The sequence below is a fragment of the Dipodomys ordii genome, unplaced genomic scaffold (genome assembly GCF_000151885.1).
Source record: "Dipodomys ordii isolate 6190 unplaced genomic scaffold, Dord_2.0 Scaffold188, whole genome shotgun sequence".
Classification (NCBI taxonomy): domain Eukaryota; kingdom Metazoa; phylum Chordata; class Mammalia; order Rodentia; family Heteromyidae; genus Dipodomys; species Dipodomys ordii.
The window spans coordinates 1866175-1893156 of record NW_012267404.1 but is presented as its reverse complement, the minus strand read 5'-3'; the positions used below and the strand labels follow the sequence as shown (position 1 = coordinate 1893156).

At 43.3% G+C, this 26982-nt stretch overlaps 1 protein-coding gene across 4 annotated transcripts in view; it reads left to right on the top strand.

The window, feature by feature from the left end:
• The window catches only part of Myof (myoferlin), a 130338-nt gene that overhangs the window by 13120 nt on the left and 90236 nt on the right, over positions 1-26982 (top strand). For all 4 annotated transcript variants that reach the window (XM_013034371.1, XM_013034369.1, XM_013034370.1 and 1 more), the window contains exons 2-5: positions 5907-5962; positions 10692-10783; positions 23855-23963; positions 25747-25834. In XM_013034371.1, coding sequence (XP_012889825.1) covers positions 5907-5962; positions 10692-10783; positions 23855-23963; positions 25747-25834 — 345 coding nt within the window. The remainder of the gene's footprint in view (positions 1-5906; positions 5963-10691; positions 10784-23854; positions 23964-25746; positions 25835-26982) is intronic.

The following is a 26982-nucleotide window of genomic DNA, read 5'->3' as shown; positions in this document are numbered from 1 at the left end:
GGGAGAAGATTAATAGCTACTGCTTGGAAGTAAACCTAGCTTGGCTTATGTGAGCTTAGGTGTTTTAGTTCACTCAAATCATGGAGGACTTAACTACGAGTTAACAATCACCCTGAAGGGAATGACAAAATTAATTAAATATAGTTCTTTCTTTCGAGGAGTCGCACTGTGTCTTATCTGCCTGGGTTTGAATCCCAGCTCTACCACTTTCTAACCGTGTGAGCCCCGAGAAGTTGCTGAATCTCTCTTGTGTCTTGGCTGGCTCATAACAGAACCTTCTTCCTGGAATGACGAGGTAGATGAACTCAGGTAGCTCGGGAGAAGTCCTGGGAGCTGTGAGCACTTTGGAGCACGCAGGATATGGGAACTATGTTGGATGGTTTCAGGGGGGTCTCTGAAGTTTTAGTATTAGAGTGGAGGATTGTTTTTTCTCAGAAGAAAAGGGCCAGAAACTTGTGAAGGGTAGGGCCACTAAAGTTACATGGGGAATCCAGAGAGCTTGCTCATCTACTCTAACAGCACCCCTAACTTCTTCTGAGACCACTTCAGGAAGACACAACAACCTAACTACTCAGGACTCGAGAGGAGTGCTCCAGGCTCATGTTCCCTGGATCTTCTCTAATAATCAGGACTCTGAACCTAGAGTTGAGCTCCATATTGCTCCAAAATAATAGCTCAAAAGTGGAGAACTATGAGGCTGGAGGCATAGTTCAAGTGGTAGAGTGCCTGCCTGGCCAGGTCAGGCCCTGAATTCAAACCCAAGGGCTGCTCCACCTCAAGAAAAAAAAAAAAAGAAAAGAAAAGAAAGGAAGGAAGAAAGGAAGAAAGGAAAAAAGAAAGAAAGGAAAGAAAATGAAAAAATTAAAGTGGAGAATTCACTGAGTGGAGAGTCTGCTCAGGTGATGTGTATTTGGAAGTGCCTAAAAATGTGTTGTTATCAATGCAGGTGAGATTATTTCCACTGACTCCTGCTGTGATTTGTAGAGTTCTCCAGAGAAACAGAACCAAGGATCTGGTGGGGGGGGGGAGGGAATCTAGGGAGGGAGAAGGAGAGAGCCAGAGAAATTTCCTTTGAGGAACTGGCTCACATGACTGTAGGCACTGGCTGGTCTGAATTTGGCACAGACCCGCAGCCTGGAAAGCTGAATGACAGCTGACGGATGCTGTGTTGGGTATGAAGTCTGTAGGACAGCCCAACAGACTGGAAAGCCAGGAAACATTTCTATGTTATGATCTTGCTCATAATATTGGGACAGAATTTCTTTTCTGGAAAGCAAGGTGTGTGTGTGTGTGTGTGTGTGTGTGTGTGTGTGTGTGTGTGTGTGTATCTGTCTGTCTGTCTATCTGTTAGTCATGGGGCATGAACTCAGGGCCTGTGCTCTGTCCCTGAGCTTTTTTGCTCAAGGCTAGTGCTCTACTATTTGAGCCACAGCTCCACTTCCGGCTAGTTAACTGGAGATACAAATTTCATGGACTTTCATGCCTGAGCTGGCTTTCAACTAGGATCTTCAGACTTCAGCCTCCCAGATAGGTAGGGTTATAGGTGTGAGTTACTGGTTAGAAGCTTCAGCTTTTACTCTTAAGAGCTTCAACTGTTTAGATGAGAGTGCAGTAGGGTGGAGAGTAAATCTACTTGGCTGAGGTCAATAGATTGTCAAATGGCTTACCATTTATATATGTCCTGGCTGACCACTCTGCACAGATGGAACCAGCTAGTCTTAGCAGTGCTGGCATCTCAGGCCTTCTCTCTCTCTCTCTCTTTCCCTCCACGTGCATGTGTCATTTCTGAGGCTTGAACTCAGGGCCTGAGCTTTTTCACTTAAGCTAAAGCTAACTCTTTCTTTCCTTCTTTCTTTCTTTTGTTCTTTCTTTCTTTCTCTCTCTCTCTCTCTCTTTCTTTCTTTTTTAATTGTAGATAAGAGTTTCACATTTCAGGCACTGGTAGTTTGTGCCTGTAATCATAGCTACTCAGGAGGCTGAGATTTGAGGATCATGCTTTGAAACCAGCCAGGGCAGGAAAGTCTGCGAGACTCTTTATCTCCAATTAACCACCAGAAAACTGAAAGTGGCTCGAAGTGGTAGAGCACTAACCTTAAGTAAAAGAGCTCAGAGACAGTGCCCAGGCCCCAAGTTCAAGCCCCATGACCAACCCCCAAAAAAGGAGTTCCACAACTTTCCTGCCTAGGCTGGCTTCAAACTGTGATCCTCAGAGCTCTACCTCTTGAGTAACTAGAATTACAGGGGTAAGCCACCAGTGCCTGGCTCTTCTCAGGCCTTTTCAACCAGGGTAGGGCACACTGTTGGACAGTTGACCAGCTAAGGACCTGAGGTTGGCATTAGGTTAAATGATTGCTGAGGTGACCTTCACAGGACTGAGGGAGAGGCAGGCGTAACTTATGAGGAAACAGGAAAGAATTCCTTCCCTTGTGGTTCAGAGTGGATTTTGGTGTTGAGTCACTTATAAAAGCCTTCAGTTCATTTTCATTAGAAGCAGCAGCATCCTAACCAAGGGGGGAGGGGGAGGTCGTGGTGGTGGTGGAGGGGGGGGGTGATGTGAACAAAGGATTGGGAGTTTCCTGTAATTTAATTTGATGTTTTGTGCCTGCCACTTTGACCTCTTATTTTTTTTCAAAAAGAGGTAAAAATCAAACAATTGAATAACATAAATATCTGTGGTTGCTGATAAGAATTTATCTACTTTCTTTTCTTTTTCTTTTTCCTTTTTTTTTTTTTTTTGGCTGACATGTAATGCGTTCAAGTTTAAATACAAATCAGTTTCCTCCCTGTAAGAGATTGAGCTGGATTTCTCCAAAAAGGGGAGGGAGGTTGGGGGGAGGGTAGCTAGAGGAGCTAATGCCAGCAACTTCCTTTTTCCATATTGTTTTCCTTATTAGCTAGGGGTTCCCGGTAAGGCTTGGAGGCAGACTAGACCTTGTTAGAGGGCTTCCTCCTAGCTCTGACTTCCTCCAGGGAAAGTTACCCAAAAGTTCTGGGTTTTCTGTGTTCATTTGCAATCTGGCGATTGTCACCTTATACGTGAGCACAGGTGAGTTGGAGAATAGAATGACCAGTGTAAAGGGTTAGCACTGCCTGTCTGGCTGTGAGCGCCCCCTGGAGGACAATGCTGTAGCACCACCATCAAGCACCCCATAACCTAGAGCTTGTAGCAGCCTCTGTTTGGGTAACCCCTCCAGGTCTGTCTGTGGTCAGTGGGCGTCTACTACCTCCTTTGATTCCTGACACACAACTGAATCATGTACTCAGGAACATGTATGGGGAGAGTTGTTGGGAAACTTGGTTTTCTTCATTGGATTGTGAACCTGCCGAAGTCCTAAAGTTTTTGCTACCCTGTTACCTTACTCCAGTAACTTCTGTCAGCTAAACGACACTCAGTTTGGTATTCAAGGCTTCAGCACAGTGAGACCATCATCTGCTGCCTATCACCCTGCTTAGTTCTAGCCAGTTGGGCAGTGCAATGTCCCCAGGCAGGACCTACGTCTTCCCTGCTCCCAAAGCACCCACTGGGGCACTGGGGCTTTGAACTCAGGGCCTGGCAATCCTGCTTATTTCTTTTTCCTCTCTTACTTGAGCCAATTCTGGATTGTGGTTAATTAGAGATAAGAGTCTCGCTGATTTTCCTGCCCAGGCTGGGTTTTAAATCAGGGTCCTCAGATCTTAGCCTCCTGAGTTGCTAGGATTTCAGACAGGAGCCACTGGCACTGCTCTGAAGTGTTTTCGGTGTCAATTGCTAGGGACGTAGCTATCTCCCCGGGGTCCCCTCAATTCCTGCCAAATGACACTTCAGCGTTGGCAGGATGGAAGCATGAAGGAACCGATTAATGTTTGTGGAGGAACTCTCTGCGTGGCCTTTTCTGTGGGCTGAGCCATGAGGTCTCTTGGCCCGAGATGCCAGTTATTTATTTATTTTTATTGTGAAAATACTGTACAGAGGGGTTACAATTACATGGGCAAGGTAATGAGTACATTTCTTATCAAGCATTGTTGCCTTCTCCTTTGTTTCCCCTTCCCATCCCCCCCCGTGCCCTCCCCCCACCAAAGTTGTAAAGTTCGTTTTCTGACATAATGTCTCGTACACTGAGATGCCAGTTATTAACCCCTGGTTTCACTTCTTCCAAGAAGGACTCATAGCAGGGAAGCCAGTTGGACTATGCTTTGCCCACTCAAGTGGAAAATTTAATGGTTAGCAGAGGGAGGGCCTGACTCACCGCCATGCTATGCTGAGGTCCTGGAAGAATGAGGTGGCCAGGCTCAGGGCCAGCTGTGTGCTGAGCCGAAGCCGTGTGACATTCAGCTGCATAAAACCCACCACCAGCCCGGCACCCGTGGTAGCTCATGCTACTCAGGATTAATGTTCAGCTGGGGCAGACAAATCCGAAAGACTCCTATGTCTAGTTAACCAGCAAAAAGCCAGAGTGGAGTGTGGCTCAAGTAGTAGTGCACTCGTCTTCTTGAGAAAAATAAAACAACAATGAAAAACAAACAAAATGAATCGAAAGTATGAGGCCCTGAGTTCAAGCTCCAGTACCAGCACACACAACAACAACAACAACAACACAACAACCCACCCCTTCCCACATTCCACAGTAGCAGAGCAGAAGCCAAAACTGAGACTTGGGATGGCTCTTGGCATCGCAGGGCCTTGCTTCCCACTTCAGTCCTGCCACTTACCGACCAGGAGACTGACAGTATGTTATTTAACTTCTCCATCACCTTAGCTGTGGAAGAGAGATGGCGACACAATCCACTCTGTGTCCAAGATGAGCCAATGCTTACAAAGCATGTGGTACTCAAAACTTAGTTTTCATTTTCATAAATATTTGAGAACAGAGACCTGAGAAACTTCTGCTCTTTGGACTTTGCTCTAAGAGGACTCGAAACCCTGGATTTAGGTGTTTACTGCTGTAGAAGAAGGACATTAGGTCATCAGAAGTGATGTTATCAGGTGTAAAGAAAACCCCCAATTCTCCACTAGCCCTAAAATGTGTCCCTAAAATGTGATAGATAGAATGTGCCTATAAATCTATAAGTAAATACACTGGGTGGTAAGCAAGCAGTTCCACATGAATGAACTGAGTTATAACAGAAGCTCTGGAGAGTTCAAAGAATGCAATTTTTTAGAAGGACTAAGTCAAAGCCCAATCAAATAAGCACCAAGAAATGGGTACTATTAAGCAGGGGACGGGGAAGGGAGGCAAAAGGGGAGGGGTAGATAGTGAAGGAAGGGAGGAGGGCAGAATGCAGTGAAGACTTCATTGTATACACCACAAAATTGAGAAACGTAAAGAAGGGTGGGTTGAAAGGGGATGAGATTGTTGAAAGGGGTGACACAGATCAAGATGTGTTGTATTTATATACTGCTTGGTTAAATGACACCTCTCTTGTACAACTAGTCAAAGATAAGTTTTTAAGAAGTGTTCTCTACTAATTGCCTTGTAAGAGTAAGGCCTTTGGAAGAGGCCTGGGCACTGTCCTTAGCTTTTTCACTCAAGGCTGGTGCTCTACCACTTGAGCCACAGTTCAGTTTTTTGGTGGTTAATTGGAACTAAACATCTCAGACGTTCCTTCCCTGGCTGGCTTTGGACTGAGATCTCAGATCTCAGCCTCCTGAGTAGCTAGGATTACAGACATGAGCCACCACTGCTCAGCTGCTTCGCTTCTGTTATTTTGAATCCCCCATCTCCTAATTTCTTGGAGATCTGGAGATGGAAAAAAATGTTTTAGGCCAAACAAATGACATTCCCTTTGGGGAACTGATGCAGTAGTCTCTACAGGCAGGTGGGTGACTGTGGAAATGTGGCACACAGTAGACTCTCAGTTTATGTTCTTTGAAGGAATAAATGTATGTGACAGGCTCTTTAACTCTGTGTCTTGTTTTTTACTTACAGATGAGAAAAAGAAAACAAAGAAGGTGGATAATGAACTCAACCCTGTGTGGAATGAGGTGCGTTGGGTGTTTTGTCAGTTTTGCTTTAGCTCTACTTGGATGTCCCCTCCTTGGGTCAGAGGTCAATTCTTTTCCTTTGCAAGGAAAATCTACCTCTCATCTCATACCCTTTCTGTCTCTCCTTATGTTCTCAAGAGAGCAGAGCAATTCAGTGACAGCTCCTGGCCCATCTCAGCACAGCAGTGATTTAGTAAGCCAAGCCTAGTTAGGAGTAAGGAAGGTTCAGTTCTAGCTTAACTCTGAGGTGAGCCGAGGTTCCTGTGTGAACTCCATACATTGTCTTGGCATGTCTGGGCCACATCTGTACCGCAAGGAGGAGGATGAATTAGATCATCTCCTTAGTCCCAGAAGGAAAGTTCCAGAAATAAAAACATGCCTGTGATATTTTGTGTATCTAGCTGAGTAATGGCATTTATTATTGATTTAAAGTTATGATGTATCCTTAATGTAGAAAATTTGAAAACTTGGTGGGGTGTGGTGGCACATGCCTGTAATTCCAACTATTTGGAAGGCCAAGGCGGGAGGATCATGATTTGAGGCTGGCTCCGGCAAAGTTAGTGCACACCCAGTCTGAAAAATAAAAGCAAAAGGACTAAAAATATGGTTGAAGTTGTAGAGCACTTGCTTAGCAAGTGTGATGTCCTGAATTCAATCCTTAATATGGAAAAAGCAGCAAAAAAAAAGTCAAAGCATTATAAAAGTAATACAAAAGTTGTAATGATATAACTCTTTGGAAGCAACTGGAGTGTAGCTCAAATGGTAGTGTGTTTGCCTACCAAGTGTAAAGCCTTGAGTTCAATTCCAAGTGCCACTGGGGGGAAAAAGAAGCAACCAGTTAACATCTATGTCTATCAGTATTTTCTGAACAATCATATTTAATAAAACATCATGTCTGAAACTCAAAATAAAATCATTTGCTGAGTACAATTTGCTATACTACCGTTTTTTCTTCACCAGTCCTGGGGCTTGAACTCAGGGCCTGAACAGTGTCCCTACTGTTTCTTTTTTTAAGTCTAGCACTCTACCACTTGAGCCACAGTGCCACTTCTGGCTTTTTCTGTTTATGTGATGCTAAGGAATTGAACCCAGGGCTTCATGCGCACTAGGCAAGCACTCTACCACTAAGCCACATTCCCAGTCCCCTATACGAAATCTTTACTACAATATTCTCAACATATGCTCATGTCATTCACTTCAAAAGTAATGTTCATCCTTATGAGCCAGAACATGATAAAGACACCTGCACATCCACATTCATTTTGCTGCACTATTCACAAACCCCAAGACATGGAAACAGCCTAGATGGCCCACAATAGATGAGTGGATCCAAAAAATGTGGTACCTATACACAAAGTAATTTTACACAGCCATTAGAAAAAATAAAATAATGTCATTTGCAGGGAAATGGATGGAACTAGAACAATCATGTTAAGTGAGGTAAGCCAAGCTCAGAGAGACAAACAGCACATGTTCTCTCTGAGATGCAGAAATAAGATCTAAATGACACTGGGATATGGTAAATTATACAGGATTCTAGATATACACAGACCAAAAAAGGATACTCTTTGGAGAGAAACACAAAGGCCCAATGCTTATGTGCCTCTTCATAGTTACATAAAATAATATATATAAAAATGAACTCTTTTATAAAACTTTTTATCTTTTGATTCTGTCTTCTTTATGGATGGTTTATTCAAGTGTATATCTTTGAGGTGGGGGAGGTGAGGAGAGTACAGAACTCGAGGGAAAAAGGGTGAAGAAGTGCAGCAGTGGAACTCACTGAATAGTAAAGGAAGTGAACTATCCAACTCTTGGGTGGAGACTGGAGGGAGAGACAGGGAGAGAGTAAAGGAATAGAAGACACTGTATAAAAGGAAATGTACTTATTACCTGACTCATATAATTATAATCCCTCTATATATCACCTTTATAATAACAATAAAGTAAACTAATTTTAAAAAGTAATGTTCAGCTGGGTGCTGGTGGCTCACACCTGTAATCTTAGCTACTCAGGAGGCTGAGATCTAAGGATCACGGTTCAAAGCCAGCCTGGGCAGAAAAATCTGTGAGACTCTGATCTCCAATTAACCAGAAAACCAAAAGTGGCGCTGTGGCTCAAGTGGTAGAGCGCTTGCCTTGAGCTGAACTGCTGAGGGACAGCGCCCAGGCCCAGAGTTCAAGCTCCATGACCAACAACAAAAATAATAATAATGTTCATGACTGTGTAATATTCGAGGGAAGGGATAATATGTAACTCACTTACCTTCTCTCACTGTGCATCTGTTTTATAAGTGGTTCAGTGTTGATTATCTTCATAGGTATGTAGCAATTTTTATGCTTCCCATTGAGTAGGATTTTCCTACTCTGACTAGTTAAAAAATTATGATTGGTCTCATTGTTTGTTTCCAAAGCTGGATCAAAACTCTCAGGACAAAAGTAGTGATACATTTCCTTGTTTTCCCCAAGTCATTGCTGAGAGGACTTCCTCTCTATCCATTGCTAATCCTTTCCTTTCTACTAGTTTGTCTCTCTAAAGAGCTACATCTTAGCAACAAAGGCAAGCTGGAAAGTTTCTCTATGCCTCTTTGGAAAGCACTGTCGCTCCTGCTGGTGGGAGTCCTTCTCTCTGTGATTTCATTGGAACTCAGCACAGAACCAGAGGCCTGCTGGCTGGTCCCAGGTCTCCTAGCACCTCACACAGGTCTCCACGAATGAAAGCAAGAACAAGTGCACTTATGCCTGTTTATCTCTTCAGGTCGCAGTCCCTGTGAGCACTAGAGAGGTGTCATGTGAGCTAACATGTCTTCTCAGAACATCACATAGCCAGCCCACCATGTTGGCACCCTGCTTCTTCTCTCAGATTGCAAATGGGTCTATCAAGTAACTTATCAATTGCCATTTCATAACTAAAAACAAATCCAGAAGAAATGTCATCTCTACCACTGGGATTGTTCTAACACGAGCTAGTAGACAAGTCTCTCCATTCCAAACCCAACACCAGCAGGCCCAGAACCTTGTTCAGTTTACTTAAATTAGTCAATACCCAATCAATCAAAGGCATCAGTGGTATTACGTTGATTTTTTTCCTTACCCCCTCTCTCTCCTCTCCTTCTCTCCTCCATCTTTCTCCCTCCTTCCCTCTTTCCTCCCTGTCTCCTTCATCCCCTCCTTCCTCCATTACTTCTTTCCCTTCTCCCTCCCACCCTCCTTCCTTCTTTCCTTCCTGTTAGGATACTGAGTTATTTTTGGTACCATTTGTCATGGAAACTGAATCAAGAGGGTATTAGAATAAAGAAAGAGCAGAAAACAACCTCAATAGACCAGTTTGACTTTAATGGAAAGTTGAAGAGGGTCATCACATGGTGACCTGAGGATAGTCAGGAGACACGAGGCCCTGCCTAGAATAATGGCAGCAGGGGTGAAAGGGCTTACGTAGGGTAATAGTCAAAGAGTTTTGCTAGTTTATGGTCTGGATCCAGGAGCATATTGGTTGAACCTGTCTCCTGCTCCATCTCAGGTGCCTATCACCTGAGAGGGGGGAGTGGGATTAAGATTCTGGACTGCAGGGGCTAGGAAGGTGGCTCAGTGGTAGAGTGCTTGCCTTGCATGCATGAGGCCCTGGGTTCAATTTCTCAGCACCACATAAGCAAAAACGAAAAAAAGCCGGAAGTGGCGCTGTGGCTCAAGTGGTAGAGTGCTAGCCTTGAGCTGAAGAGCTGAGGGACAGCGCCCAGGCCCAGAGTTCAGGTCCCACGACCGGACCCAAAAAAAAAAAAAAAAGATTCTGGACTCAGAAGGATAGTCAGTGGGCCAAGCTGTGGGAGCAATATTGAGTTAAGAGAACAAAGCAGATTCCCATCACTTCCTTCCTACCTTTTGTCTGTCTGTCTGTCTTTTCCTTCTCTTTTTCATTTATCATTGGAATTCAATGATTGCAATTCAAGATCAGCTGACCATAGCCTTGGCCATATCCCAACTCATAAAAGACCTGCATTTTAGAAAGTGTTTTCATGAATTATTCATATTTATTTAAAAGTAGTATGATTAAGAAGAGCAGCTGGGTTGTGTAGAGTGCTTGCCTAGCATGTATGAAGCCCTGGGTTCATACACAGAAAAAGATGGAAGTAGTGCTGTGGCTCAAGTGGTAGTGTGCTAGCCTTGAGCAAAAGAAGCTCAGGAACAGTGCCTAGGTCCTGAGTTCAAGCCCCATGACTGGAGAAAAAGGAGAGGATGGAGAAGGAGAAGGAGAAGGTAGAGGTAGAGGAAGAAGAAGAAGAAGGAGGAGGAGGAGGAGGAGGAAAAGGAGGAGGAGGAGGAGGAGGGGGAGGAGGAGGAAAAGGAGGAGGAGGAGGAGGAGGGGGAGGAGGAGGAGGAGAGCAACTAAGTAAAAAGTTACACTGAGGAAAGTGTTTTTACAGACATATTTTATTCGGTTTTTTCACCACATAACACGGGCATCTCTGAATCCCTGTCAGAGGTTTTGTGACTTTTCTAAAACCACAGAACCTAGAAACTGGGAAGCCGGAAGTGGCCTGCATGTTCTCAAAGTCAGGTTTGCTTTCCCGCCAACCTGGCCTTAGAATTGAATCATTTCTCCCCAACTAGAGAAGGGAATGAATTCAAGATTAACCTTGACAAGTATGCCCTGATGTGCCAGGCTGGTGTCTCTGATCATTTTCCTGGTTTTTAACTGCCCTTTTGTCTCTATAAACTTTTATGTGAACAGATTTTGGAGTTTGACCTGAGGGGTATACCACTGGACTTCTCATCTTCCCTTGGGATTGTTGTGAAAGATTTCGAGACAATTGGACAAAATAAGTAAGTTATTTTTGACTGTTTTTTTTTCTCACTTTGCATATTATCTTATTATCACTTACTTTGTTGAAGTTACACCTTTTTAACAACATATGATAACACTTCCAGTGGCCTATAAAGCCCCATCATATACAACTAATTAATAGCAGCTCTCTCCTCCACCCAATGACCGTAGCATCCCAATGAAGCTTCAGGCACTGAGCCATCACTACTAGCCCTGTACCTTCTATGTACCCTGTACCTGCCCATGGTCCCTTCTTACCTCTGGTAGTTTATCTAAATTTAACTATATTGGATGCAGTCACAATCCTTTATTATGTGTCCCACATACATATTTATATATATAAATTATATACACATATATTTATTTATGTATATATAAATTTTCATTATGTGTGGCCCATATATATTATATATATAAATTTTGATGACTCAGGACCTTATACGTGTTCTATTACTTGAGACACATCCCCTGTGGCATCTTATTCAAGTTCAACTTCTATCCCTGCTTTCGTTTTAATGTCTCATTCACCCATTTGACCCAAACCAGAATCCTTATTTAACTCTTCCATTTTTCACATGAGGAGGGGTCTGGGAAGTGCCCATGTGATGGTAAAAGCAGTCCTCTGGGCAAAGCTGGGGAACATCTCAAAACAGGTCTCCACCAGTCAGAATATAACCTTAGTAAGTTCGCCCCAATCCTGGAGCTGGACTTTGATCTTATAGACTCAGAACCCTATGTTAGATTACTTATTTGGACTAGCCAAGTTTTCAAGAGACTGAGAAATGGAACCAATGGGCATATTTGCTATTCTGCTGAAAATCAGTTGCCTAATGGATGGGCATGGCTACCTTCTGATCCATGAAATTTCCTTCCATTCATACCACATGTGAATCCAGATTACTCTGTGCCCTTGATGGTAAGATGCTATTGTTCATAAGAAGTACTATTTGATTACTATCAGGTTTGGGAGACAAGTTGGTGGCTCATGCTTGCAACCCTAGCTGCTCAGAAGGCTGAGATCTGAGGATCATGATTGGAAGCCCGGACAGGAAAGTCTATAAGACTCTTATCTCCACTAAACTACCAAAAAGAAGGTGGGGGGAACCAGAATTGGAGCTGTGGCTCAATTAGCAGAGAATTAGCCTTGAGCAAAGAAGCTATGGGACAGTGCCCAGGTCCTGAGTTCATGCCCTAGGACTGGCACAAAAAGGTAAAAATAAAAATAGGAGTAGCTGTCATAACACAAATACTTAGTATAGTGAGAAGGTACAGTGACAACAATAACTTGGGGTGAACAAAAATGATCTGGGGTAGGGTGGACATTTGCCTTGATTTGCTTGGGACAGTCCTGGTTCCTTTCTCAGCATGAGGACTGCTGGTGACCCCTTCAAGGTCAACAGCATCTTGGTTAGGACAGTAGATGAGAGAGTCCACATAGTCCTTGGGATTGGGGCCTTGTATTTAATGGTGTCAGACTTGGATTCTGACAGACATTTTCCCCCAAACAATACTTTGATGGGTACTGTGATCCTTCTGTGCTCTGTCCTTGACCAATGGCCCTTATGACTGATACAGATTTTCTTTAAACTCTGTAAGTACATTCTCGAAGGTCCTACTTCTAGTCACTTAAGGCTGAAAACCGATGGAGATTTTTAAGCTTTCTAGCTTTTTGTATCTCACCTTTTCTAATGGTACTGGGGTTTGAACTCAGGGCCTTGCATTTGCTAAGTGAGTGAGTGCTCTACCTCTGCAGCCATACTCCCAGCCTTTTTTTTTTCCTTTAGGTTATTTTTTCAGATAAGGTTTCAATTGTCTGCCTCCCTCCATGGCTAGACTCACAGGTGTATAGCATCACCTCTGGCTTGCTTTAGTTTAGTTTAGTTGTGTTTGTGGTAGTCTTGATAAACTTTTTTTTTAACCCAGTCTCAAACCTCTATCCTCTCAGTATCTACCTCCTGAGTAGCTAGGGATTATAGGTATGAACCATGACATTTGGCCTACATCTCAGCTTTGAATCCTTGTATGAATTCTTGTTACACACCTCAACTTCCAGAGGACAGTTTTATTTCCTATATTTCAAAGTTCCAGGTAAACATGTAAACATGTAGGGCTGCTCAATAATCTCTGTTGCTAATAATAATCCATTTTCTTTCTTGTTTTTCTCTTTCTTTTTTTTTTTTTTCTTTTGGTGGGTCATAGGGCTTAAACTCTGGGCTTGGGTGCTGTCCCTCAGTCTTTGGCTCAAGGCAAGTGCTCTACCAGTTGAGCCACAGCAGTACTTCTGGTTTCTGGTGGTTTTTTGGAGATAGGAGTCTCATGGACTTTCCTGCCTGGGCTGGCTTTGAACCAGGATCCTCAGATCTCAGCCTCCTGAGTAGCTAGGATTATAGGCATGAACCCCAGCAGCTGGCTTGTTTTTCTCTTTCTTCTTTCATTGTTGATATGCTAGACAAACTGTAAAAGAAATCTAGTACAGGGTACATCTTCATCTTACATTAATATTTCCTTTTGTGTGTGTGTGTGGTTACTGGGGCTTAAACTCATGGTCATCTTCTCTCACTTGGCTTTTTAGCTTGAGGCTGGTGCTTTACGAATTGAGCCACACCTCCACTTCTGGCTTTTTACTGGTTAATTGGAGATAGGAATCTCATGGGTTTGCCTGGCTTCAAGCTTTTAGATTGTTAGATCTCAGCCTCCTGAATAGCTAAGATTACATGCATGAGCCACCAGCACCAGCCATGGGACAGTTGTTTTTCAAAAGAGATGAGTTCTGTTTGCTGTCTTGCTTTGGAAGCTAACCCTTAGCTCAGCAATGAGCAGGGTTGGGTAACAGTATCCTTTATCTATCATCTACCAGGCATTGTTGCCGTCCTGTCCTTGATCCCATCACCTGTACATTTTATAGTAAAAATAATACACTAATCTGAAAATATGTTGTAGCTTTGTATATTTGGGCTCAGTTTTCTTCTTGGCCTTAGGGATCTGCAGGCTTGGCAGAGTAGGAGTGCAGGGTGGGGCAGGGGGATTTGCTACCAGTTTAAGTGAAGGAATGTGCTGTCTGCTGACTTGCTGGTTGCCATGGAGACTGGTTGCACAAGTATGCATTCTTAAGTCTGCTGCTGGGCTTCTGGGGCCTGTCTGCAAACAGTGCCAGGAGGCCTGGTTGGTGGTTGTGCTGTGGTCCCACCCAGGAATCCCACAGGGTGGTCCCAGAATGTACCACACTGGCAACGGAGTGCCCCTCCCACTGTGGTGGGAGCCAGTTACATGGTTCAAGGGCCAATCTTGCTCACTTTATGGTCTACAGCCAGTGATCCAGACAGAATAATGCTGAGAGAAAAGCCAGAGGAACCTCTTGGTCACATGATACACAGGAAGTGATGTTTTGAGATGTCCATTCAGAGATATCAGAGTGGAAGGCTTTTCCCAGTGGCTGGAGAATGAGCGTTCCTTTTGCAGATGGACAGTGGCTATCCCTTCGTGAGGAGGAGGTGCCAAGGGCTATCTGCAGCCCTTTGCATTCATTATCCTCTTTCATCCTCACAGATACCTGATAAGGCAGCTCTACTTTATCCTCAGACAGGCCACGCAGCAAGCCTGGGTGGGAGTCAGCCAGCCAACACAACTAAACACCAAGACAAAACACAGATAACAGTAATTTTCAGATATTGACACACTGGACAGTGGTCCTGGGAAAGGGAGATAAATGATGAGGTGAATGTTGGCCGAGTGCTTGGAGAGATTCCTTTCCTTAACCCAGTGCAGGAGGTGGGTTCCGGGCAGATCCTGGTTCTCTTCCAGAGTGGGAGAGACGCTGTTGGGAGTCTGCAGATGCTCAGGGGTCTTGAGGCTGAAGAGGAGAGAACTATACAGGCAAACAGGCAGAGGAACAGAGAGAGACAGGAGCACCTCATCCCCTTGAACCCAGCCAAGTGCTGTTCAGTGAGGAAAGCATTTGGTGGAGGATAGAGCACTCGGAAGAAAACAGGACAGTCCTTGGGGCTCATACTTTATGTTCTCACCAGCCAGTGTGGACAAACCTCGGAATTCATGGAGGAGGATTTTATATTAGTCCTGTGGGGGCTGCTCTACTCATCACAGGAACGGACCCAGCAGTGGCACCCAGAAAAATTACCTATTGGATGGTGAAACTGGTAGAGGAAAGCTGGTGCAGGTGGCTCAGGCCTGTAATTTAAGCTTCTCAGAAGGCTGAGATCTGAAGATTATGATTCCAAGACAGCCCTGTCAGAAATGTGTCATGACTCCATCTCTAAAATAATGAGGAAAAACAAGCTAGAGACATGGTTCAAGTGGTAGAGCACCAGCTGTGAGTAAGAGAGCTGAGCAAGTGTGAGAGACCCTGAATCCAAGCCCTGGTGCCAAAAAATAAAATAAGTACACACAAAAAAATTAGGTAGAGGGGCTGGGAAGGTGGCTCAGTGGTAGAGCGCTTGCCTTGCATGCATTGAGGCCCTAGGTTCGATTCCTCAGCACCACATAAGCAAAAAGAAAAAAGCCAGAAGTAGTGCTGTGGCTCAAGTGGTAGAGCACTAGCCTTGAGCTGAAGAGCTGAGGGACAGCGCCCAGGCCCAGAGTTCAGGCCCCATGACTGGACCCCCCCAAAAAATTAGGTAGAGAAGTCCTTGATCATGTTAAGCAGAGACTAGGAAGACATGCAGAAGTTCCAAATTGTGCTGCTAGAGACGACAATTACAGTGTCTGAGCTAAAAATGACCATAATTATCTCTGTAAGAATTTGCATTTGTAGTGTTCTTTTCCTGTCCGCATGCATAACCACCGCCTTACCCACCCTCCTTGCAGGCAGAACACAGATAGTAACAGCATCCAAATCAATGTAGGTCCCTGTGCAAGGCCTCTATTTTACTGAATTATGCATATGCCATAATGATACATCCAGAAGGAAAGTTCCCAAGTTCTTTTGTAAAGATTGATGAGCAGGGGTCCCGATTAGTTGAGATTTTGGTTCTGTTACTTACTAGTTGGGACCTCCAGCTCCCAGAGCCATTTTGGATATATAGTAGGAATTCATAAATATTTATATGAAGAATAATGAATCACAATTGTGAATGAGGATAGTCCTATGAGCTGAAAAATTATTTACAAGTTACAAAGGCTCCTGTCCTAAAAGATCACCCTCCACAGAGCAATGAGAAGATAATTAAAGCTCCTGACCTCACAAGGTGCCTTTCTCTTGCGTTTCTGACATTTTTCTCTAGGTCTGTGACCTATCCTTACAGACTATAATTTCCACATACATAAATTGACTCCATGTTCTTAAAGTTCAAGCTCCAGAATGGGCATACACACACACACACACACACACACACACACACACACACACACGGAAAAAGAAATTGATGCCATTTTTGTTTGTTTGTTTTTGGTCGGTTATAGGGCTTGAACTCTGGGCCTGGGCACTGTCCCTGTGCTCTTCAGCTCAAGGCGAGCACTCTACCTCTTGAGCCACAGCATCACTTCCGGTTTTCTATTGGTTTATTGGAGATAAGAGTCTCACTGACTTTCCTGACAGGGCTGGCTTTGAACTGCGATCCTCAGATCTTAGCCTCCTGAGTAGCTAGGATTACAGGTGTGAGCACCAGTACCCAACCTTGATGCCATTGTTAAAGCATGGTATGGAATACCTTATCAGCACCATGGCCATAGGCAGAGGAGATACTGCAATGGGGTCTTGCTGTGAGTGAGAAATGGGGAGTGGGAACTGACAGCCAAGAAGCAGGGTGAGGATCAGTGAGTGGAAAATTCCTAAGGGGAACCATCAGGAATTAAGGAGATTCTGGCTAAACCAACCTAACAGAATTCTTGCTGAAGACAGGCCAGGTTTCACAGTCACACAGAGGCTGGATAGAAGACAAGGAATCTGATCAGATATCAAATGACCGATTTGAAATGCTGAGTAAAGGATTCTTTACTACACATGGACTTTACAAGGAGTGCCCTATCTGCCTGGGAGAAGGTTCTAGAGGCTCACTAATGTTTGGCTAAGCAAAGATTCCTCGTCAAGCCCCAGGAGGAGCAGTGTAGGGGAACAGATGAGTTTGGAGAAGCAATCGAGGGTACAAGCCCAGTCAGGAAACAGCACGAAGCTTCTAAGGATGGCTAGGATGGGACTAGACGCAGCTTGGAAACATGTTTTGCTTTTTTTTATGTGTTTGGTTCTTAGCCCAGTTGTGGATTGCAATTCCCCTCGGAGGGGGACAAGTTAAAACTGTCACACTCCCTAAAGGCAGAAACAGGGCATATGTGATTTATTTTCCAAGCCTCTAACACATTTTCTGTGTGTGTGTGAGTGTGAGTGTGTGTGAGTGTGCCTGTGTGCCTGTCCTGGGGCTTGAATTAGAGCCTGAGAGCTGTCCTTTAGCTTTTTCACTCAAGACTGGCACTCTACCACTTGAGTCATACACCTTTGACATTGTTTTGGGGGATTAATTGGAGATCAGAGGCTCTCCAACTTTTCTGCCCTGATAGGCTTTGAACTATGATTCGCAGATCTCAGCTTCCTAAGTAGCTAGAATTACAGGTGTTGGGTCACATGCCCCACTTAAACATCCTTTAGGAAGGAATCTCTAGCAACCCCTCCCTCCCCCAGTCATCCATGTGGGCCATGCCTGGGCTGCACAGACCACTGAGGCCACTGTGTGTATGTGAGCTGCCCTGCTTCAGCACTGAGAGCTCAGCTGCCAAGAGTTCTTACTCACCACAGAGGCATGCAGCCCTCAGCTTCCATCAGGCTGAATAGTTTCCATTCCCTATTTTAAACAAGCCACATTCCGTCTACTTTAACCAGAAACAGAAGGAAGCTCTTAACTCACACCTGCATAATAACTTGATTAGTGACTATCCCTCCAATCAGGTTGCTCCAATTCCTCAGAATGAGTTCTATGTCATCTAGGGATCTAGCTCAGAACTGTATGCCAACCATAGACTGGAAGGAAAAGCAGTGGAATTCATTTTTTCCTGCAGTGTAATACACATCTGTAGCTTATTAGCTCAAAAAAATAAAAAAGGCTCTTTTGTTCTTCGGAGAGCTAATGGCCCCTGAGATTCTGTAGTTTCCTTTTGAGACCTTGGCCTTGTTTTAAGATGGGCTATCAGCTCCCTGAAAGCTATCTTATTTTTTTTCCATGAACTGTTGGGTAAGAATTCTCCATGACTGTTACATCGCATTACTTGGACCTATTTATAGCATTAGTAATGCAAAAGAAAGGTTTTTGGTTCAGCTTCACATCCCCAAAAGGAAATGGGCTTGTGGTCAGATCGAGCTGTTCTATCCCCTGTGTAGGAGGCCAAGTCATCAACCACTTTCTTATAGGATTCTGTATCCAGGCAACAGCACAGAAAACAGGCCAGGCTGGAGTTACTGCAGAGCCTGGACTTAGCCACCATTCCCTTGCTCACCACCTTGGTTCTTAGAAGTTAGTAAGTCTGCATCTTTTCTCAACTCAGCCAAACTGTTAAAAATCTTTAGGATTAAAGTATTTCCAGGCTCTCATTGACACATGCTAGCTTTACTTCAGAAAAAGAAAAGAAAAGAAAGAACCCAAAGTTTTCTCATATATTCCCTGTCCTACTAACAAAATACATCTGCATTTTTTTCTCTTTCTCTTTTAGCACCCAGGAAAATACCTGAATGTTATGAGAAAGTAAATCTCAGAAATGGGATTAGCAGCCTCTTCCCTCCCCTGTACCCCTCTCTCTCTGCCCTAGGGCTTGAACTCAGGACCTAGGCACTCAGCTTTTGTGCTCAAGATAAGCACTCTATCACTTTAAGCCACAGCTCCATTTCTGAGTTTTTGACAGTTAGTTGGAGATAAGAGTTTCACAGACTTTCCTGCCCATGCTGGCTTTTTGAACTATGATGTTCAGATCTCAGTCTCCTAAGTAGCTAGGATTACAGATGTGAGCCCAAGTAATTTAAGTAATTATACAAAGGTTTGAGTTCAACCTGTCAGTTTATGAGTATAATGCATCTTAATCAATGTCACTGGATTAAAGTTTTCTAAAAGAAGGAATTTAAGTTTCATTGGCTTCTTCTGCTTTGCTCTGTTCTGGTCAATGATCTGTTATTACCCTCTCATGGAGAAGGAAGTCAGAATGAAAGTTGTGAAACTACCTAGGACCATAAAAAGTCAACAGACAGGCTGTGTTTTAAGTAGGTAATCCAGTTCTTTGAAGTTAGCCACCAGCCCCACAATTCTTTATTGTTTATACAACATTCACTAAGTTCTACATTTCTAATATTAGACTAACTTTTCTCTCTGTCTGAATTAATTTTGATCCATAACATTGATGGCCAATACTCTTGAAGCCAGAAAGCCTGCCTAGCATTTTAGATTGTCCAGTGTGGTTCTATAGATTTCCCTTCCTCAATGAGACAGAAAGAGCTTTAAGGGAAGAGAAATCAACATGAGACCATTTCCTAAATAGATGTATATAAGAAACGTATAGTCAAGCCACAGACTTTTAGCAGACTTTTATAGCTGAAAGGGTCTGTGAAATTATTCCATCCACCTAATTGCCAATAATGAGAGAGAGAATTGGGCAACTTAGAAAAGGCATCAAAAAAAGTTGGGACATAGTTAGAGCTAGAACTAGAATTGTTCTCAAGCTGAGGACATTTGCCCCTTTGGAGCCAATCAGCCATGTGTGGAAATGTGTGTGATGCTCATGACTGAGGGCCACCACAGGCATCAGAGGGCAGAGGGCAGGGTCAACACAGGCATCTGGGGGCAGAGGTCAGGGCTGCTGCAATGCTTATGACAAGGCTTGGCAGTCCCTTACCATGGAGCCAGGAATGGTGTCACCATGTCAGCAGTGAAGCTGGAGAGAATTAGTGTCACTCCAAGGTCAGGCCTCCTTCCCCTTCCAAGTCATCTGGGCCTGGCTCCCTGATATTTCTGAGATGTAATTCCTATGGGAAGCGGCCTAGGTCATTTTGACTTTAGCAAATACAGATCAGTACAAGTTCCAAAGCACAGTGTTACCTTAATCACAGAACTAAGCTATGAATCATGAAGTGTGAGGAAGATGAACTCATTTGTTTTCACAACTTACAAGGCAAAGGATCTTCGAATTTAGACAGTTAACACCAGAGTAATTATTTTTTTTTGGGGGGGGTGGTGGTGGAGGGAGGCTGGTCCTGGATTTTGGACTCAGGGCCTGGCACTGTCCCTGAGCCTCTTTGTACTCAAGGCTAGCACTCTACCACTTGAGCCACAGTGCCACTTCCGGCTTTTTTGAGTAGTTTATTCGAGATAAGAGTCTCAGGGGCTTTTCTGCTGCAGCCTAGCTTTGAACTGCTATCCTCAGATCTCAGCCTCCTGAGTAGCTAGGATTACAGGTGTGAGCCACTAAAAAGCAAGTGAGCCATTTAAAAAAGAATGACTTTTTAAGCTAGGTGCCGGTGGTTCATGCCTGGAATCCTAGCTAATTGGGAGGCTGAGATGTGAGGCTCTCCAATCAAAGCCAGCCTGCGCAGGGAAGACCGTGAGATTCTTATCTCCAATAAACCACTCAGAAAACTGGAAGTGACGCTATGGCTCAAGTGGTAGAGTGCTCGCCTTGAGCTGAAGAGCTGAGGGACAGCATTCAGGCCCAGAATTCAAGCCCCATGACCAATTAAAAAAGAAAAGAAAAGGAAAAGTAATGACTTTTAAAATCATGTATCACGTTCTTTGTTTTTCTTTTCCCCCTTTTCCTCTTCCTTCTCTTCCTCTTCCTTCTCCTCCTACTTCTCTCAGCTTTTTTACTCACAGATAGCATTCTACCATTTGAACCATTCCTGTAGTCTTGCATCTTGTTAATTGGAAATGGAGTCTCACAGGCTCTTCTAGGACTGGCTTTGAACTTTGATCTTTCAGGTCTTGGCCTTCTTAGTAGCTAGGATTACAGGTGTGAGCCACAGTTACCTGGCTCATTTGTTCTTCATAAAAGCTCAATTAGTCCACCCATGGCTGACTGTCCTTTTGAAAAAAATATGGAAAGAAATTCTCATCCAGCTCTGTGGGACTGAGGGAGGTGTGGAAGAGCCCTGAGAAATCCTACTTTGTGTTGAGGATCACTGCTGTATCTGGTAGACATGGAGGGAGGTATAGACCCCTGATCTGATTATGTCTGGGGAACAGAAATCCCAGAAAGTAGAAAAATAATCTAAAAATGGCACCATGTAAACATAACCATTTAAAAAATCTATAAAGTTCCCATCATTTCTAAATTGAGAAAAAGGGATGAAGAGTTCATTCTTATCCCTCTGGAGACAAAAGTTTCCTTTTCTGCTGCCAATTACAGACTCTGCTTGTGAGATTAGCAGAGAGGAAGATCTGAGTGGGTGTTGGAGGTTGTGTGATGTTGAACAAGTGTTGCATGTGGTTGAGTCTGGTATGTCCTGCTTCATATAAGAACATGTTCTTTCCAAGAAACCATAACAGTGGAGTCCTGTCACTGGGAAAATGGAAACAGGCCCTTCAACCATTTTCTCTCTTGTGCAACATAGTATATCTATTCATAGGAAGTGAAGTCACTCCTATGACAGAAGTATTAAAATATATGGTGGGGTTGCAGACCCCAGCTCTACAATCTAGCCCTATTTCTGAAGTCTGAGACAATGCCTATGATCATTCAAAAATTATAGCTGGCACCACTGGCTCATGCCTGTAATCTTAGCTACTCAGGAGACTGAGATAAGAGGATCAAAGTTTGAAGCCAGCTGGGGCAGAAAAGTTCTGGAGACTCTTATCTTCAATTAATCACCAAAAAGCCAGAAGTGGAACTGTGGTGGAGTTTTAGTCTTGAGCAAAAAAAAAAAAAAAAAAAAGCTCAGGGATGGATGGATGGTACCCAGCCCCAAAGGACTGGACAGAAAAAGAAAAGAAAAAAAAATAACCAGGGTGTATCCAGCTGGTCACTAATGGCTCACATCTGTAATCCTAGCTATTCATTCAAGAGGCTGAGACCTGGAGGGTCATGGTTTGAGCCCAGCCCAGACAGAAATCAGAAGCATGGCTCAAGTGGTAGAGTACCAGCTGAACAAGCAGGATGCGTGAGCTACAGTCCCCGAGTTCAAGCTTTAGTCCTGGCAAAAATAAATAAATAAATAAAAAGATATAATTAGGTTCATCTCCACTTCCACTTCCTAATTTTAGTTTTCAATACTGGGAATTGAACCACAGAGTTATGCCACAGCTCCACTGCCTGATTTTTAAAGAAACTGTATTAAATTGTAAGGTAAGACAAATTATTTCTTCACCAAATGAACTTTCATTATTAGTAATTTTTCTGAAAAGTGTAGAGTTACATATAAATACCCAACTACCATTTGCTTGGCCTTGGAATTTATTAGTTTGCTTACTTGTTTTTCTGTTTTGTTGAGACAGGGTGTTGTTCTATGGCCTGGGATAGGCTGGAATTCTTGCTCCTCTAAGGCGCCTCCTCAGTGCCAAGATTACAGGTGTGAGTCTACACCTAGCTCACCCAGGATATTTTTTTTCTTTTGGTAGTGGCAAGTGAACCGAGAGCCCCATTATTGAGCCACATCTCCAGTCTTTTTAAACGTTGTATTTAGAAGCAGCATCTTGCTAACTTGCTCATACTGTCATTGAACTTTGGATCCTCTTACCTCAATTTCCTGAGTTTGGGAATTATGGGTGTGTACCACAGCACCTGGCTAACCTTGGGGTTTTTTGTTTATTTGTTTGTTTGTTGCCATTCTTGGGCTTTGAACTCAGGGCCTAGGCACTGTCCCTGAGCTTCTTTTGCTCAAGGCTAACATTCTACCACTTGAACCACAGTGCCACTTCTGGCTTTTTCTGTTTATATGGTACTGAGGAATCAAACCCAGGGCTTCATGCATGCTAGACAAGCAATCTACTAAGCCAATTTCCCTGTTTTTTTTTTTTTAATATAAAGATTCTCTTCCTGGACAAATGCAGAGCCCTGGGTTCCATCTCCAGCACCCCAAACAAACAAAACAAAACCTCTTTTGGACCTTAATGCTAGTAACTTACTGTTCTGTCACCTGTGCTCTGTATTAGTATAAGTCACTGCAAATATAGACAAGATGTCAGAAGGAAGCACTAAGGACTTCTTAGACTCTGACTCTTCAGTATCATACTGAGATGAAGAAGGCCGCCCCTGCCTCTCTGGCCTTTCTGACTGTGGTTCGTGAGTGGATCTTCTGTTCCCTACATGGACTCAGATTTCCTGGTTCTTTCAAGTTGTAGACACTTTTCCATGGGCTATGTTGTCTTTTTACATTTTTATGTTGACTAACTTTTTCAGGCAGTGTGTTGTGCAATTTAAAAAAATCCTATGACTTAATTAAAAAAGAGGCATCTTAGATACTCATCTCAGTATGTGTGGCCTTAGTTATTCTCATTGGCTGAGTCTCTTTTCAGTACCTGCTGGTACTGAACTTCCTAGCACTGGGTAGGATAATAAAACAGGAGCTATCTGTATTTCCAAGGAGTCTCACCATAGTGGGACTTGGCACAAGTCTGAGACTGTACCAGTATATCATGTGCAATGAGAAATAGGGTAAGTGCCTGCTGTACCCCAGAGTCCAGGAAGAGAGGACAGGAAACACATCCAAAATTGAATGCTGCTCCAGAGTATGAGGAAGCAAATTAGCCCATTAGTAAGCTAACAACCTAGCCTCCAAGTAGGCCCCTGAGATGTCTGCTAAGGGGTGGGGGCAAAGGTATGGGTCCTTTAAATTCCTATTACAGAGGACTTGATTTCCTGTGATTGTGAGTTTTTATCTTATTGGCTCTGTTTCCTGGATTCCTGAGGTGGTGGGGGCAAGGCGGGGACTGTGTTCCCGCTGTTCCATCTATTCACGATGGTTGAGCATTTTAGTTTGATCTTGAAATGCATTCTTGTTATAGAGAAGGGTGGCCTATTTGGCCTGCTCATGTGAAATACCACAACCCATATCTTGTTAATGGTAGCAGACCAATAGCAAGGATCTGAGAGGTCCATGAGTCAAAGGACATGTGCCTCTCTGACATTGTTGTGTTTTCTTGTCTCCCCTGCAGATTAATTGGCACAGCTACTGTGTCACTGAAGGATCTGACTGGGGACCAGAGCAGATCCCTGCCCTATAAACTCATTTCCCTGCTGAATGACAGGGGGCAGGACACTGGGGTAAGTATTTTAACTCTTGTTTTTGTCTCTTTTTTTTTGTCCTCTGTGTGTGTGTGTGTGTGTGTGTGTGTGCGCGCACTACTACTGGGATTTGAATTTAGAGCCCAGGTGCTGTTCCCTAGCTTTTTCACTCAAGACTGGCACTCTACCACCTGAACCACAGCTCCATTTCTAGCTTTTTAGTGGTTGATTGGGAGGTAAGAGCCTCATGGACTTAACCGCCTGGGCTAAATTTGAACCACAGTCCTCAGATCTCAGCCTCCTGAGTAGCTAGGATTACAGGCGTGAAACACTGGTGCCCAGCCTTACCTCTTCCTAAAAGGCATCGAAGTGCAGCAAAGTTTTTTTTGCTCAAAAGTTTTGATCAAGAATTAGTTCAGTATGTAAAATCTGGAAGTCTAGTTTTGTGATAAATGGATCCATTTGCAAGTGATGTGGACCTTATCCTTCACTTTGAAACACAGAACAAACAAATTTGTGATTGATTTTCTGTGACAATAGTATAGATTAAGTGAGACCCCTCTGTTGCAGCTCTGTTACCCAGGCCAGGGTTACCATTATGTCATTACCTTCAGTTCCCAGTATCAGACATCAAGATGTTCATATCATTGTCTTCATTATTGTACTAATGGCTGAATGTTTTCTAATTACAGTCTCTCTCTATATATCTAAGATCAGCATTCAAATGTGCTTTTAAAAGATCAACTTAAGATTTCCTTTGGTAACTAGCAAGGTCTTACAAAGTTGCCATGCTTATCTAAGATTTTCTAAGCAGGGATAATTTTGTCTCTTGTAAGTTACAGATTCCTTCTCTTTTCTGAATATGAACGTTACATAACATTTTGTTTCCTCTTTTGCTTTGACTTTGAGGCTGCTTGGATCACATTTAATGTCAGAGGGATGGCAGTGGTGATAAACTTAATGATTTGAATATTTGTTTCCTCTTTAATCAGGCTTGATTTCCCCCTTTTTATCCTGTTTTTTTTTTGGATCACATTGTTTTATACATTTCTTGCAAGTCTCTTAAAATTCTTTATTAGCGAGAGATACAGAAATAAATGTCAGCAATTAATAATTATGTAAGTTTAAGAGCAACAAGTAAATCAATCCCTTGACATGAGCATCTGTACTTCTGCATGCGGAAGCCATCTCCACTCTGGGAGGGAGGAAGTCACAAGCTCTCACTTGCTTGTTACAGCTTCACCCCAGGTAATGACATTGCCCCTAGCAACAGCACACTTGGCAACCTGAGACAGGAAGCATTTTTCCTACTCTACCTTGGCTCACCTGTGGGGAGATAGAAACTGTCTCCCTGTCTAGTCTCACTGCCCTGCCCTTTGAAGAGGTATTATTTGTTGTTATTGTTTTGTTGCTCTGTGTATGTGTGTGTGATATACTGGTGTTTGAATTCAGAACTTCACTTTCTAGACTGGTGCTTTACCACTTGTGCCATACCCCTAGTCCTTTTTCACTTTAATTATTTTGCAGATAAATCTCTCACTTTTGCCCAGGCCAGCTTCAAACTGGGATTCTTCTATCTGCGCCTCCCAGCATGGCTGTGATCATAGGATCACAGCACCATGCCTGGTTCGTTTGTAGAGATGGAGTCATGCTAACTTTTTGACCATGTTTATTCCAATGTCCTCCACCCTGGTAACTTGAAATGTAGGTGTGAGCCACTGTACTTGTTCCAGAGTTACCCTTGCTGAACTGATTTGCACTGAATTGGTAACATCCCTAGGCTTCTTACTGATTCTCTGGGCAATGAATTATTTCTACCCAGGCTACCATTGATTTGGTGATTGGCTATGACCCACCTTCAGCTCCACACCCAAACGACCCCAGTGGGACGAGCATGCCGGCCATGGGAGGTAAGCTGACCCTCTCAGAGGCCCAGCCATACAAAGGAACCTTCCCCAAACACAGTCTGCTTAATTATACAAGAAGGGCTCCAGAGAAATCCTGCCATGTTGTCATACTAGACAGAGGAGAGGAAGGGATGGAAAGGGAGAAAGGGGGAAGGGGAGCTGGAAGAGTTGGGTAAGGTAAGGAAAGGAAAAACAATTTGGGAGATTAGACCAATGAACATAAGACAGAATTAAAGCAAGACAGCATATCACTTGTTATTGATTACCTTAATAGTATAATATGGAATACTTGGTCCGTATTCTTTTTGGTTGGCTCAATTAATATATATATATATATATATATATGTATGTATATACCATTTACATAAATACCTACTTCCTTTAACTTGCATATTTTCACATTTTAAAAAAAATTTAGCTTGTTAATCTTTCTTTGAACACAAAAGAAATGCCTATTCATTAAAATGTAAATGCCACAGTAAAGACTACATAGGACACAGAAAGGGGGAAAAACGTCTCTGGCAGTGGGGGTTACCATGGCAACTTGTTTCACTGGCTGTCAGTCAACTTAACTGGATTCTAGATTTCTGTAGCCAGAATGAATTATTTTTAAAGTCTCAGATCTATTTTTGAAGAGCCATCTGTTAAATTTGTGCCGGTTCAACTGTAGGAATGCAAAAATTCATTCATACCCAGATGCCTTGCTTCAATGTGTCATTCATTCCATCCATACCAAAATCCTTTTGCTTGAAATTAAATTTCATCCAGTGTGGGGGAGGGCATTTGTTAACACCTGTCCATGCCATTTACAGAGGTGAGAAAGGCGCTGTTTTGCCATCAGTGAGTTTGCCACCCTGGCCCCCAATCTGTGTCTGCATAGCTGCTTATTAGGGAGACTCACTGTAGCCTTTTCTGGTCTAAGAATCAGAACCACAGCAGAAATCTTAGGGAGCACCTAAGAGCACTTAAGAACTGGGATGAAAAGGAGGGAGATAATGAATTATTTACAGTAGAACACATTTACATGCATAACTTCTAACATTTTAGAAAGTCTTATCTCCAAAATCTTGTATGCTTGTTATTTCTCATTCTGTGTCATACTTTACAATTACACTCATAGGCTAGATCTTTATTCTCCTTTTATGATGACC